At 38.6% G+C, this 12,919-nt stretch overlaps 1 protein-coding gene across 1 annotated transcript in view; it reads right to left on the bottom strand.

Moving 5' to 3' along the window:
* Positions 1–9,860, bottom strand: part of LOC104617023 (formin-1-like) — a 43,924-nt gene extending 34,064 nt beyond the window's left edge. Inside the window, exon 1 of the mRNA XM_010282233.1 lies at positions 7,967–9,860. Within this exon, the coding sequence (XP_010280535.1) occupies positions 7,967–9,860 (1,894 nt within the window). The remainder of the gene's footprint in view (positions 1–7,966) is intronic.
* Positions 9,861–12,919: the final 3,059 nt, after the last annotated feature.

Genomic DNA, 12,919 nt, shown 5'->3' on the forward strand with positions numbered 1-12,919 from the left:
GCACCTTTAGCAAGTCTGCTGATAAGAAAAAACTGAGAGGGGTGGCTGATACCCCAGAGGGCAGGGCTGCCATCCAGAGGGACCTCTACAGGCTGGAAAAATGGGCTGACAGGAACCTCATGAAATTCAACAAGTGTAAGTATAAACTGGTGCACCTGGGGAGGAATAACCCCAGGCACCAGTACATGCTGGGGGCCAATCGGCCGGAAAGTAGCTTTGCAGAAAAGGACCTTGGGGTCCTGGTGGCCAGCAAGTTGCAGATGAGCCAGCAAGGCATCCTTGCAGCAAAAAAAAAAAAAGTTTAACAGTGTCATGGTGTCATGGTTTAGCCCCAGCCAGCAATTAAGCACCACACAGCCGCTCACTCACTGCCCCCCACACAGTGGGACAGGGGAGAGAATTGGAAAAAACTCGTGGTTTGAGATAAAAACAGTTTAACAGGACAGCAAGAGAGGAGGAAACAACAACGATAACAATAAGAATTATACTGACAAAGGAATGTACAAGAACAAGTGATGCCCAATACAGCGATTGCTCACCACTCAGTGATCTATAGCCTGTTCCCAAGAAGCAATTCCAGCCCCCTGGCTAACTCCAGTTTATTTACTGGGCATGATATTATATGGTAGGGAAAATCCTTTTGGCCAGTCTGGGTCAGTTGTCCTGGCTGTGCCCCCTCCCGGCTTCTTGTGCACCTCGTCACTGGCAGAGCATGGGAATCTGAAAAGTCCTTAGTATAAGCACTACAACTACTTAGCCATAACTAAAAACTTCAGTACGTTATCAACATTATTCTCATACCAACTCCAAAGCACAGCACTATACCACCTATTGAGAAGAAAAACAGCTCCATCCCAGGCGAAACCAGGATACATGGGCACAAATGAAACCATACATAATTCCACCTGAACGCAAGAAAACACTCTTTTGCTGTGAGAGTGACCAAGCACTGACACAGGTTGCCTAGAGAGGTTGTCCAGTCACTATCCTTGGAGAAATTCAAAACCCTACTGGGCACAGGTCTGGGCAACCTGCTCTAGGTGACCCTGCTTGAGCAGAGGGTTGGACTAGACGATCTCAAGAGGTCCTTTCCAACCTAAATGATTCTGAGATTCTATGATTAATTCTCTTTTGTTTTTTATGTGATTCTGTTCTTACCCCAGTCTCAAAATTCTTAACTCCTTTATAGCATCTTCAAAGAACATGCACTCTGAATAAGCTGTTTTTAGTGAAGCAACACACTCATGTATACTACTTTCATGTGAATTACCTGTGAGAAACTATGCATCATGTTTCCATGTGACCTATATGCAAACTTACCTCATGAAGTACATACTTGTTATGGACAGAATGCTATAGTGCTTTTAAAATGCTAATTAGCAATTCTCTGAACCACTTCAAGTAGAGAAGGTATTTCCAAACCCTTCCCTTCCTTATAAAAGGAACATCAAAAACAATATATCATCATCTGTCTCCTGTTATAAGAGCCTTCAAACAGAGTTTTGTTTATATGAAACTTCATTTTCCAAAACCATGGTTCAGGAGCACATCATAAGGTCTTGTTATTGAATTTCTCTAACTGACTTTATTTGTCCCTTTTCAGCTTAAAGGGTTAGTTGTTAGGAAAAGAAAAATAAAATTAAAATAGTAACTTTATACTCATTATTTTTGCTACCTTCATTAAATATCTAAGATAAAACGTTGCCTGTATCCCACTTTTCAATTATAAGTCTTCTAACACTGGCACTGCAACAGATTAATTTTTTGTGGTTAATGATAATACACCCAAACAAATTCAAAACTAAGGCTTACTCACATGGATACTTCAACCTGCTACCGATGTGTAGAACTAAGACTATGTAACTCCTATATTTGTAGAAGCAGAGTATTCTTGTTCACATGGAAGCAAGCTATGTTTACATTGCAAACACAAACGAACCCAGGAAAATTGGGAAAACCCAGTTTTAACTGGCAGTTAAAAGCCATAAGGAGTAGGGCAGCCCTCAGAGCACAATTATCAAAACTGTTCCTCCAGCTACCAGCAAGCGAAGTACTAAAATAAAAATATCATTTTGTGCTTTTCATTCCCTTAAAAACCTTTGAGTACTAAAATGTGAGGATTCATGATCTTAGAACAATTTAAGAATAATACTTATTCAAGTATTCATTCATATTCTAGTAAACAGTCTTTTATAGGTTGAAGTACTTTTATTATATTTTAAGACTGTAAAATGGGTCTCCCAGAGATAGCCATTAGGAGTTGGCATGTTTTCAAATAGCAATGCATAATTTTTGACAACTATACAGAATTGCCAGAATTCTAATTTTCATTTCTTTCTAATGGAAAGTGAACTGCTGCCATAAAATTCTCATAGTCAGTAACAAGCAAACACAACATTCTCCATCTAATAATCAGCAGGGATAGGTGGTACAACTACAATTACATCCAGAATATATTACAAGGAACTCTTGGGTATATATCTTACTAGTCAATTAAACAAAATTATTTGAGAAATAATCTGAAGAATTGTATTCACCAACCTCTTCCAGCAATTAAGATGCTTTCCCTCTTCCAGCAATTAAGACGCTTTCCTTACATCACAATAAGCGTTATAACTTCTAAGACTTTAAAACCAAACCCCTTTACCTCATCTTTCTTTTTCTTCCTCCCTTCTCTTCCCTGCATCTCCAGAATTCCATATGGTATTACACACTGACTTCCTGGACCATCAGCAAGACTGTTAAGTTTGTATCCATGATGTACGTGCTAATGGTTACAGATCCTTTTGCCCATTTCCCCCCAAAATTAATTCTCTCAACTCTCACCTGCCATGCTCAACTTGTTTTTTGATACTCCACTCCTATTCTCCATCTTAGCCAAGGCCACACTCCTTACCCAGTCCATTGGAGTTCCCTTTTCTCAACTGTCCACCCTCTCTTGTTCTTCCTGCCTCACTATTAATACCATTCACTTAAAAGATCGCAGTCTCTCCACATCCTCATCCAACTTCATTTACCTCTATCTCCCACTCCCCACAACTTCTGTTTTAGCCAATCCCAGCCAGCCTCCTGGCTTCCGGTTTTAAATGCAACTGAGGTTTTGGAGATCTAATGATTTCATGCTGCCAGCAAGGGGTGGTCTTGCTCACTTGTCCTTCCTGCCTCCTGGCAGCACACTTTCATGTCCCCTCTCACTGTAGCTTTGGTTTTCATCAGATCACTAGTGAACGGTTCAGCTCACTAAATCAGCAAAAGCTACTCACATCTCTCCTTGCTGGCTCAGTTTTCAACTTGCTTAGTGACCCGACTCAAATCACCAAAAAGCACTAAAAACACCAAAGTTGTTAAAAAGAAAGAGAGGGATTGTGAGAGACGAGGCCTTTGCTGGGAAAAGGGAAGATAGTAAGGAGAGAATGGACCCGTCCCTTACAGTACCATAGGCTCAGCCATTTTACCTGGCACAAGCCTTAATCATTCAGTTCTATCCCACATGAGTTTCAGTTTCTCTACAGAAAATTTGGATTTCTGTGTTTGTTGGATATGTTCTTCTTTCACAACTACTAGATATCACAAATGGGGCAATCTTCATTGACTGGGGGGGTAGGGTAACACCATTCTTCTCATTTGTTCTCTTTCTTGCTGTCACCATTCCCCCTTCCCAGTTTTTTATTCTTCTTCCACAGCAGCACTAATAGATAAACCAGAAAGTGTGATGAATGACCCATCCGAGTCTCATCCTGACTCAAAGCACAGTCATCAGTCACTGTCTTGGAATAATGGGATGTCTTGGCTGACCTGCCCTAAGTCATAGGGGTTACATCATAACCAGAGATTTTTATTTTTATGTTTCCTGCTCTGAATCTAACTCACTTCAGTAACTGCTAAAAATATCACTAATCTTCCTCCTCTTTCAGATAATACTTAGTAAAAGGGCATATCAGTGTCATTCCATTGTAATTAAATAAAACAGCTCTGAAAATTCCCCCCCTAGTTTTTTCCTACCACCGTGAACAACTTGAGAGAGAAGCACAGTCAGGAACTAAAAGACTCAGAAAACCTTTCCTTGAGACAGATATTCAGATATATTGAGGATCGTTTCAAAAGCAAGCTTGGCTTCTCCAGGGCTATAAAAGCATAATGTATTTTATGTTAAAGTAGAAAGAACTTCCTACAGAAATGCAGGAAGCATGTTTCTGAGGATTTAGTAAATGTCTTTTTATGAGAAATTTTAGTGTTGGTACTTTTGTTTTTGTTGCTTGAAGATGAACAGTTTATTTCTTGAAAGCTTTCATTTATTCTAAAGCTTTTACTTTGAATTTTGATAATTCAAATGGAACTATTACATGCAAATATAGGAAAGTTGATTCACAGTCCCACTTACAGAAAAAAATGCTAAATAATTATTGTTGAACTATAAATTCTTCCCAGTTAATAGTTAACTTGCTAAGATAAAAGCTGTGGCCTGTTCCCATGGTCAGCAGTTGCACTTCAACAGGAAGATCCAGAAAACTGTACTTTCAAGTGAATTACTGAAAAAACTTTGTGTAATGAGGCTACGAAATTTGTGCCGTAAGTATTTGCTGTAAAGAAACTGAACTTGCAGAAAAAGTGGAAGTACAGAAATAAAGGCACTCTGCTTTCGCTAAACGTTTCAGTTTTGACTGAAGGAATATTCTCCAATTATACAGAGAGAGAGAGAGTGAGGAATCATGATTTAAAACAATAAGGAAAGAGAAAATTATGTGTAGAGCTGTATGATGAGTCCAATTCATTATTTAAACTAATAAATTAAAATATTTTAACCCATTCATGAAGTTTTCCAAATACAAAGTTACACAGGTAATAAAAGGCTCCAAATGTTTTGCAGTATTAAGTAGTGCAAACTGTGAGAGTAATATAACTTTGAAAAGTCATTCCTAAGACCAGCATTTTTGACATGAAACAAATCCTTCAACCAACTGGACTGATAAAGAGTCAGACAAAATTGTCCATAACTCTTAGATTCATTGTAGATACTTACACCATTTAATAACAGACCAGATTTGAAAGAAATCATTTCACAATAGCACCCTATTAAAGACAAATCTGAACAATAGTCTTGAATTTTTCTCTTCATCCATGGGAGGAATCTGATAAAGTTCAAACCAGGACTGCAAATTTACAGCTGTAAATCTTAACATCCCTTACGTTGGTTAAATTTGGAAATACATCATTTGCCCCACTGCACTACAGTCAGTTATCACTTAGGTCAGTTTACAGAAGAGTGGTACTCCCAATGCTCTGTTAATAAGACTGACTCCACCCCTGATTCAGAACAAAATGGAAAGTTATATTTTCCCAGATCCAGAGACATATCTACAGTGTTAGTTATGCCAGCAAAGCAGGAAAGTTTTCCTCAAAGTTACAGATTTTCTGACACACCAGTAATAATGCTGGCATGCAGTCATACATGAAAATGTAAAAAAAAAACCCCCAAAAAACAAACAACAAAAAAGAAACCAACCCAGATTAGTATTACATCTTTCAGAAAGTTGCAGTGATATTTTCTATCTGTAGTAATGTTGCAAGATAACTGTAAAGGAGAACTAAGGTCTTGTTTTGTCTGCACTTTGTTCTCTCCACAAAGATGTTTCTGCTTAACAGTCAGGATTTTCAGCCAACAGATGCTGTTTGTGTGTGTGTGAGTTTTGTTTTGTTTCTTACAGAGTTGTTGTGGGTTAACAACACAGATAAGCACCACATAATCGCTCACTCACTTCCCCTCCACCCGAAGTGGGATTGGGGGGGAGAGGAAAGGAAAAATAAAAATGAGAAAACTTGGGGGTCAAGATAGAACAAACAAACAAACAAAATTTGTTTAATAAGCGAAGGATAAGTGGAAGAAGAGGGACGAAAACAAAACAAGTGATGCAAAATCAATCACTTGCCGTCTCCCATGGGTACACTGATGCCCTGCCAGTTCCCGAGCAAAAGATGGCTAACACCCCTAAAGCCCCCTCTTTCCCCCATTGCCGAGCATGACATTATATGGCAGGGAATATCTCTTCAGTTCGTTTGGGTCATCTGCCCAGGTGTGTCTCCTCGCCAGTCTATTCACTGGGGGGGGCAGAGTGAGAAACAGAGAAGGGATCGATGCTGTGCAAACAGTGCTCAGCACAAGCTAGAATATTAGTGTGTTATCAAGACCACTTTCATCACAAATCTGAAACATAGCACCATACAAGCTACTATGAAGAAGATTAAGTCTATCCCAGGCAAAATCAGTACAAGAGCACAGCACAACAGGTACAGTTCCACATCCAACAAACCTAAATGATAAACTAATTTAAAAAATACTAATGTGAAGCAGGTAGAACAAGATTGGCTCTGCCACTTAAAAAGGGGTGAAATTTTCTGCTGGTTTCGTGAGCTAAACCAGCTCACCAAAACATATGATGAGTACAAGAAGTAATGAGAGAGGACAACACAGCACAACAGGAACCAAGAAAGGAACAAAAGAACACGGGTATAACACCCATCTTTTTTGCTGCCAATAAGTGTTTGCATCAGCTTTGTTAACTCATCAAACACCACTCTAAATTTGATTTAGTCTTGAGTGGAACTAAAGCAACTTCTAGAAGTAACAGGCATAAATGCAAGCCTCATAGGCAGCATTCAACACCCTTTAGCTAAGGTAGTAGTTTCACATCCCTACTCACCTCCCCTTTTGGAAACCCCCTCTCCTTATGCCCATGTCTTCCTCCCTGGTTTAGACTGCAGAATCTTGTAACTCATCTTGCACCAGCTCTGTCAGTCATTCATTGGGCCACCCTGCGAGGCAATTTAGGTAACTAAAATGGCAGACTACCCTCTGCCATCCCCACTCCCCCCTCCCCCCCCCCAAAAAAAAAAGAGAGAGAAAGAGAGAATATTTTTGTGCCATTTTAGTGAGCTGAATCAGCCAAAGGTATGGCAGGAGACCCAAACGCACTTTAAAGTGAAGCAGGGGTGGGAGTGGGAAAAATGTATCACACAAGAGGTTCAAGTCTAGGTAAATACTAAGAAATACAGTTATCAACAGGTTTTTTCCATATTGTTTTCTAGTTTCCCTTTTAATTTGAGACTATAGAAAATTATCCTATTTTCCATGAAAAGTGATAAGGCTGCAAATTAGCACTTCTTTCCATTTTATAGTGAAATCATGTCACTGTGCACTGTCAGCCCTCCTTACAACACATAAGGACCAGTCTAAGCCACACTTAGACCACTGTAGAATTAGATCCTCCAGTCTTCCTGTATCTAACAGGAAAAATGAAGGGCATAGATGTTAAAGTTCTAGCTAACAGAGATAGCTATTCAGTATGCCATATATTTATGCATTTTTATATTCACACTATATATTTATAAATAAACCCATGCACTGTACTCAGATACAGTGTAACATGACTTCTGCATGCAGTCCTTTTAAAAACAAGCCTTCTGTTGTTACAGAATTTACATCAACCTCTTGTACCTAAATGGTCAAAGCACTAGCCCTATACTTAAGACAATGTAAATTAGCTTGCCCAGACAATATTCTATCAGTTAAGCCAAACAAACAAAAAAGAAAATTTTGCATAATAAGTGTTACCAGAACATTTTGATGGCCTAGAACACAGCACAGGAAAAGCATGAAAATACGCACGTAAACCTTTTTCCATTTTATATAGAAAAATATTTAATTAACATTGATGAAGAGGTCATTCAGTAACAACAGGACTGAATATAAGCTGACATAAAAAAATGCATCTGAAAGGAAATCTTACATAGCTATAACTTTTGTTTAAAAAATACAACAACTTTTCACTCAATCCTTAAGTAGTGAAAAATACTTTCATTGCAAACTTACTATTTATTATTAAAGGCTAGTATTAAAAAAAAACACTCCAATACTTTCATGACTGCTCAATTCTGTTAGTTTAAAAATGAAATATGAAATAGGACTGACCTGGACAGAAATTCTGCTGTGTCTGAGTAGTTAACTTTTCTTGTACAGCATGCTTTTCAAAATGCCCTGCTGTTGCATTCTGATGTAGGCCTGGTTGTCTGGTGGCAAATCCCAATTCTCCAGGTTCAGAAAACTTCAGATAAAACTGTGGCTCCAAGTCACTGAAAGAGAGGTTTATAGCACCATGTCTCCCACTGCCATAGTCACGGAACATAGATTCGTCCTCAGTGTTCTGTGTTGTTAATGGGAGTATCCGATGATGCAGCTGCGGGCTAGGCAGTCTCGAAGATAACGGAGAAGGAATAGGTGACATTTGTTTGTGTGTATTAGATAGCAGATATGAATTACTAGAAACATTACTCACTGCTACCAACGAGGGTGAATGCAGCCTTTTCTCTTCCAGTTTAAGATTATTACTTGTCTGAGAAATATCAGGACTTTCATTTACAGGCAGGTTCAAAAATAAATGCTTGCTGCTTCCCCGGGATACCGTGGTTCTTTTCTCATATATTGAGCCTGGCAGGTTTCTGTCTACTCTTGTAATTTGTTGCAGTCTCTTCCATTCTGCAGCTTCATCTAAACTGTCACTCCTTATAACTTTCAGAAGAGCTTTATTGACTGCTCCCACAAGGTTGCATGACTCATCAGTAACGTGTGCCCTCTCTGCTTTGTACTGCAAACCAGAGCCGTCTCGCTGCTTTTCCTGCAGCACAGTGCTTCTAGCATCTCCAGCAGCTTCACCTATGGAGTATATATCAGTTCTTGATATAAACTCATTACGTACTGTTGGTAGAACAGGAGAAATAGTTTCTTTATCTCTGTGAAAATCAGGTAAAGACTCTGCAGGGTGTTTGGCAACTTTTTTAATACAAGCTTCTGAATCCTGTATTTCAGCAACAGCTGTGATTCCTGGTTTATCCTTGCATACCAGCTCAGTATACTTGCTACTTTTCAAGCTTTTAGCAGTTGCAGATTTACTTAATGTCTCAGGTTTGTTTGTTAGATGATCCTGAGATGACTTTACCAAAGTGATACTCTGTTGTACCTTCATAACTTCAGGAATGCATTCTCCACTATCCACTAGTTCAACTGCGACCATGTCATTGTTGTCTTTTGAGCTAGAACTTGGTAAGTCAGCATCCAGTTTCACAGCTTTGCTGCTCTCAAGAAAACACTCCTCTTCTATCCACCTTTCTGGTTGTATACTGTAGTCCACTGGTAAATCATCCTTACTTTTTCCTGTTAACCAACTGGAGGCAGAAAAGGAACAGGGAAAACTCCTAGTAGGAAATCTTGTGGGGAGTACCTTCTTGTTTTCCAGTTGCATGTCTTGCATACTCAGTGAAGAAAGATGTTGTTCATATATCTTTTTTCCCCCTTTCCGGTGTCTGAACTCCTCAAAGCTCTCTTTACTTCTACATTTCCTCATTTTTTTGTGATTCAAATTGTCTCTATTTGTGGAATCCAAAAAGAACTCCTGCTGATGTGTAAAACTGGAATACTTGCCACCTTTAAGCTTTGGGACTCCAAAAACTTCCTGTCGCTTTTCCTCCTGATGTCCTGTGTTAAGGCCCAGAATATGATGTGATCTCAAAAGACTGGATAACAGTTTTTCTTTTTCAGCAGTTAGTTTGTACAGTTCAATGAGAATGTCTTTCGTGGTAGTTTGCTTGAAAACAATATCTCCAAAGTTTTCATATGGCTGTTCTCTCAGCTCCATCTCTAACCTCTGTCTTACTTGATAGCAGCTACAGAAACGTTTACTGGTTCTATCCAGAGTTACACAGCCCTTGTAAGTAAATCCTCTGACTTTTCCCTCTGGAAGATAGAAGCTGACGTAACAAAGCTCCATAATGGGTTTGTGCAATTGAAGGACAGTATGCGTGCCTTCCATTATGCTTGCCAAATTAGTCATTTGTTTAAATTATGTGCTAAGTGTTTCAAAGCTTGCATGACATGGCATGTGAGGCAGGGAATGGATGGAAGGCATCTGACTAATCTTCAACAATAATATTGTCTGCTGGAAAAAATAGAGAGAAGCCTGTCAAACTTGATTATGGCAAAATTAATAAGACAAATAACAAGCCTGCAGAAGTACAATGTTCTCTCAGTATTTTCTGATACAAATCTTTTACCTTGAAAAATCTGATACAGAAAGGATGACATTGCTAACACTCATAGTTGGAATCATAACCTTTCTCTCATACTTCTATCTCCGGGGTTCTCAGTCAATGCTCTTCCATAAGGTCACAAGATATTCACTAAAACACCAGTTTCAAACAGAATTTACTTTTTAATGGTGGAACCTCTTGCCCTCTCTCTGTTAAAAGTTAACTTGCTGTTGAACATTTAGTCAAAAGAACTATTTAAGCATGTATGTTGCCTTTTTACTTAGTCAGCACAACCAGCAACATAATACCATCACAATGTAATTAGCTCTCACTGCTTTATTACCAAGAAATCATTTAAAAAAATAAAAGTAGGCTGAACATTTTATTCTCATATTTATATGTGAAACTGCTGTGACATCAAGAAAACTTGGAAAAAGAAAAAAAAAAGGCTCTGTTTACTTGGCTACTAAACAAGTACTGCACAAATCCATTTTGATTCAACATGCAATAGTCTAATTGTACTACTACAGGCAGGTTTATTGAGCTTTCTAAATTCTTTTTCTATTCATCACATTGTATTTTCTTGCTACAGATAGGATATATTTACTTTCTTTTGATACCTCATGATAGAAGTTAGTTTACTCCATTTGAGCACTAAATTGGCTTTTTATCCAGAAGGAACTCTGCTACCGCAATTAAAGTGGAGAAATCTGCAGTCTTCTAGGAAATCCATAAGCATCAGGGAAAGACCTAAAGCTCAGTAGAAAATCCAACAGCACGCCTGCTCCAAGGATTCTCTTTGTTGAAAAATGCAGGAATTTCAGTTTTTAACTTTCAAAGCATAAATACAGCAGAACTTTCCATCATTTCAAAATAGTCAAACTTAGCCTCAGGCAACAATAATTAAAAGGAAGCTGTCACATTACCATGTCACACATTTCAGTTTTACATACTTTTTCAATATACAAGTATTGCAACCAGGTTTTTTAGTCAGGAAGTCAGATATAAAATGATGCCAGGAACTTATCATCGGTAATTAGTGAATCCTAACTCCAAGAAGCAAGCAGCATTTACCCAAAACATTCTATCCCACCAGCAAGTAGTCATTTATTGCAGTGATCTTGATCTAAATTTTATTAAAGCATTGCATCCAGTTGGATGCAATGGATTAATGGTTGGACTTGATGATCTTAAAGGTCTTTTCCAACCTTAATGATTCTGTGATTCATTTATAATGTTCTTTAAGTAGTTTCAAACTTTCCATTTACTTTGAGTAGTATGACTCTTCATGCCAGCAACACTCTTAAATTGCACACATAATCCTTGAAGACAAAGAAGAGACCCTAAGGAGGGAGACTAATGGTAAGAACAGTCTTCCAGCTGAGCCAGATCAGATTTTTACTGTGTTCGTCAGCAGTCAATAGTTACATGGCATGATTCAGAATCCTGTGCAGGCATAGGAAGGGGTAGGAAAGGTGCAAAACCTTTAGTCAGTACTTCTATTGAAGAGTGGCTTGTTGTTTCATAGACGTAGAAGAGTTTCTGAGAAAATTATGCCACAATGTTTCTTCTTGTATTCTTGTTTGGAAGTTTGAAATAATGACAAGGCCATGTACTGCCAAAAAGCAGCCTCACTTCTAGTCTTCCTTGTCTCCAGCTGTGCATGCCTGCTGCTTTTCTAGTGTAAAACTGTGTGATTTGTGCAGCCACAGGGTGTGCCACTGGCAGATGCAACCAAGAGTGGTTCTGCATACAGAACTAACAACCATCAAAGAATTTTTTTTTCATCAGAGGAGCAGTCTTAAACGTACTCTTCACCCAGAGTGGGGAAAACCCCTTATGGTAGCAGTTTGCCAGTACACCAGCTTAGCCATAGCACCAAATTGCCCCTCAAGTAATCTACTGTGGTGAGCTCCATCAAATATGAGCTCATTAACTTGTGGACATTTCCACAAATGAATACTCAGCAGTCACAGCTAATGCATGCTGAGTCAGTTTTTACTTACAGGAGAACTTTATTGAGGAGCAGAATTTCAAGGGAGTTACTAGGCAGTGAAATGGATGGCACAGTCCATATTTTGGTCCACTGGCAACATACAGCTGTTAAACTAGGAAGAATAAAGAGGAAGTAACTGGGAAAAGCTTAGCTAAAGTGAGGGTGGGTACCCCAAGGAGACCAAATCTATGCTTAGTATTGACTTAAGGAAGATGATGCATCACATCAAAGTATTTGTCAATGCATTTGATTTAGAAAATAATAAAAGGAAAGGAGCATTAGGAATAAAGGGAATTGTTTTTTAATACATGGAATAAGACAGTCTGTATTATGTGTATTTCACAGCCTTATCTAGGAAAAAACAGTGTTGAATTAGTCTGAATTATTTTATGTGTATCTCTGTTTAACATCAACTGGCATGGTATTTTCTCATTGAAATATGATTAAGTGACTACAAGAAAGTAACATGATGGAAACTACAGACCCAGTAGATATAGACCCAGACATTATGATCAAATGTACTATCCTCAGATGACTTCTATGATATCATCAGGTGCAACTCAGCTCAGTTCTAAAGAATACATTACTCTTAGTAACATGCATGCCTTTTTTTTTTTTTTGGACAAAAGAATGTACGTGTAAAGGAGAGAAGTAGCTAGCCCTTGCCTCTGCCACACAGATTTGCTAGGCTATGCCCCTCCCAAAACACATGCAGCTTCCCTAATCTAATCTGAGCTCTGAATCATTACATTACTGAAATGAGACCTACAGCTCTCCCTTAAATCATACTGCAACTAAAAGCTCTTTTTCAGGTAGAAACAACTAAATCTGTTGAAGACTTTTTTT

This window comes from Phaethon lepturus, unplaced genomic scaffold (genome assembly GCF_000687285.1).
Source record: "Phaethon lepturus isolate BGI_N335 unplaced genomic scaffold, ASM68728v1 scaffold622, whole genome shotgun sequence".
NCBI lineage: Eukaryota > Metazoa > Chordata > Aves > Phaethontiformes > Phaethontidae > Phaethon > Phaethon lepturus.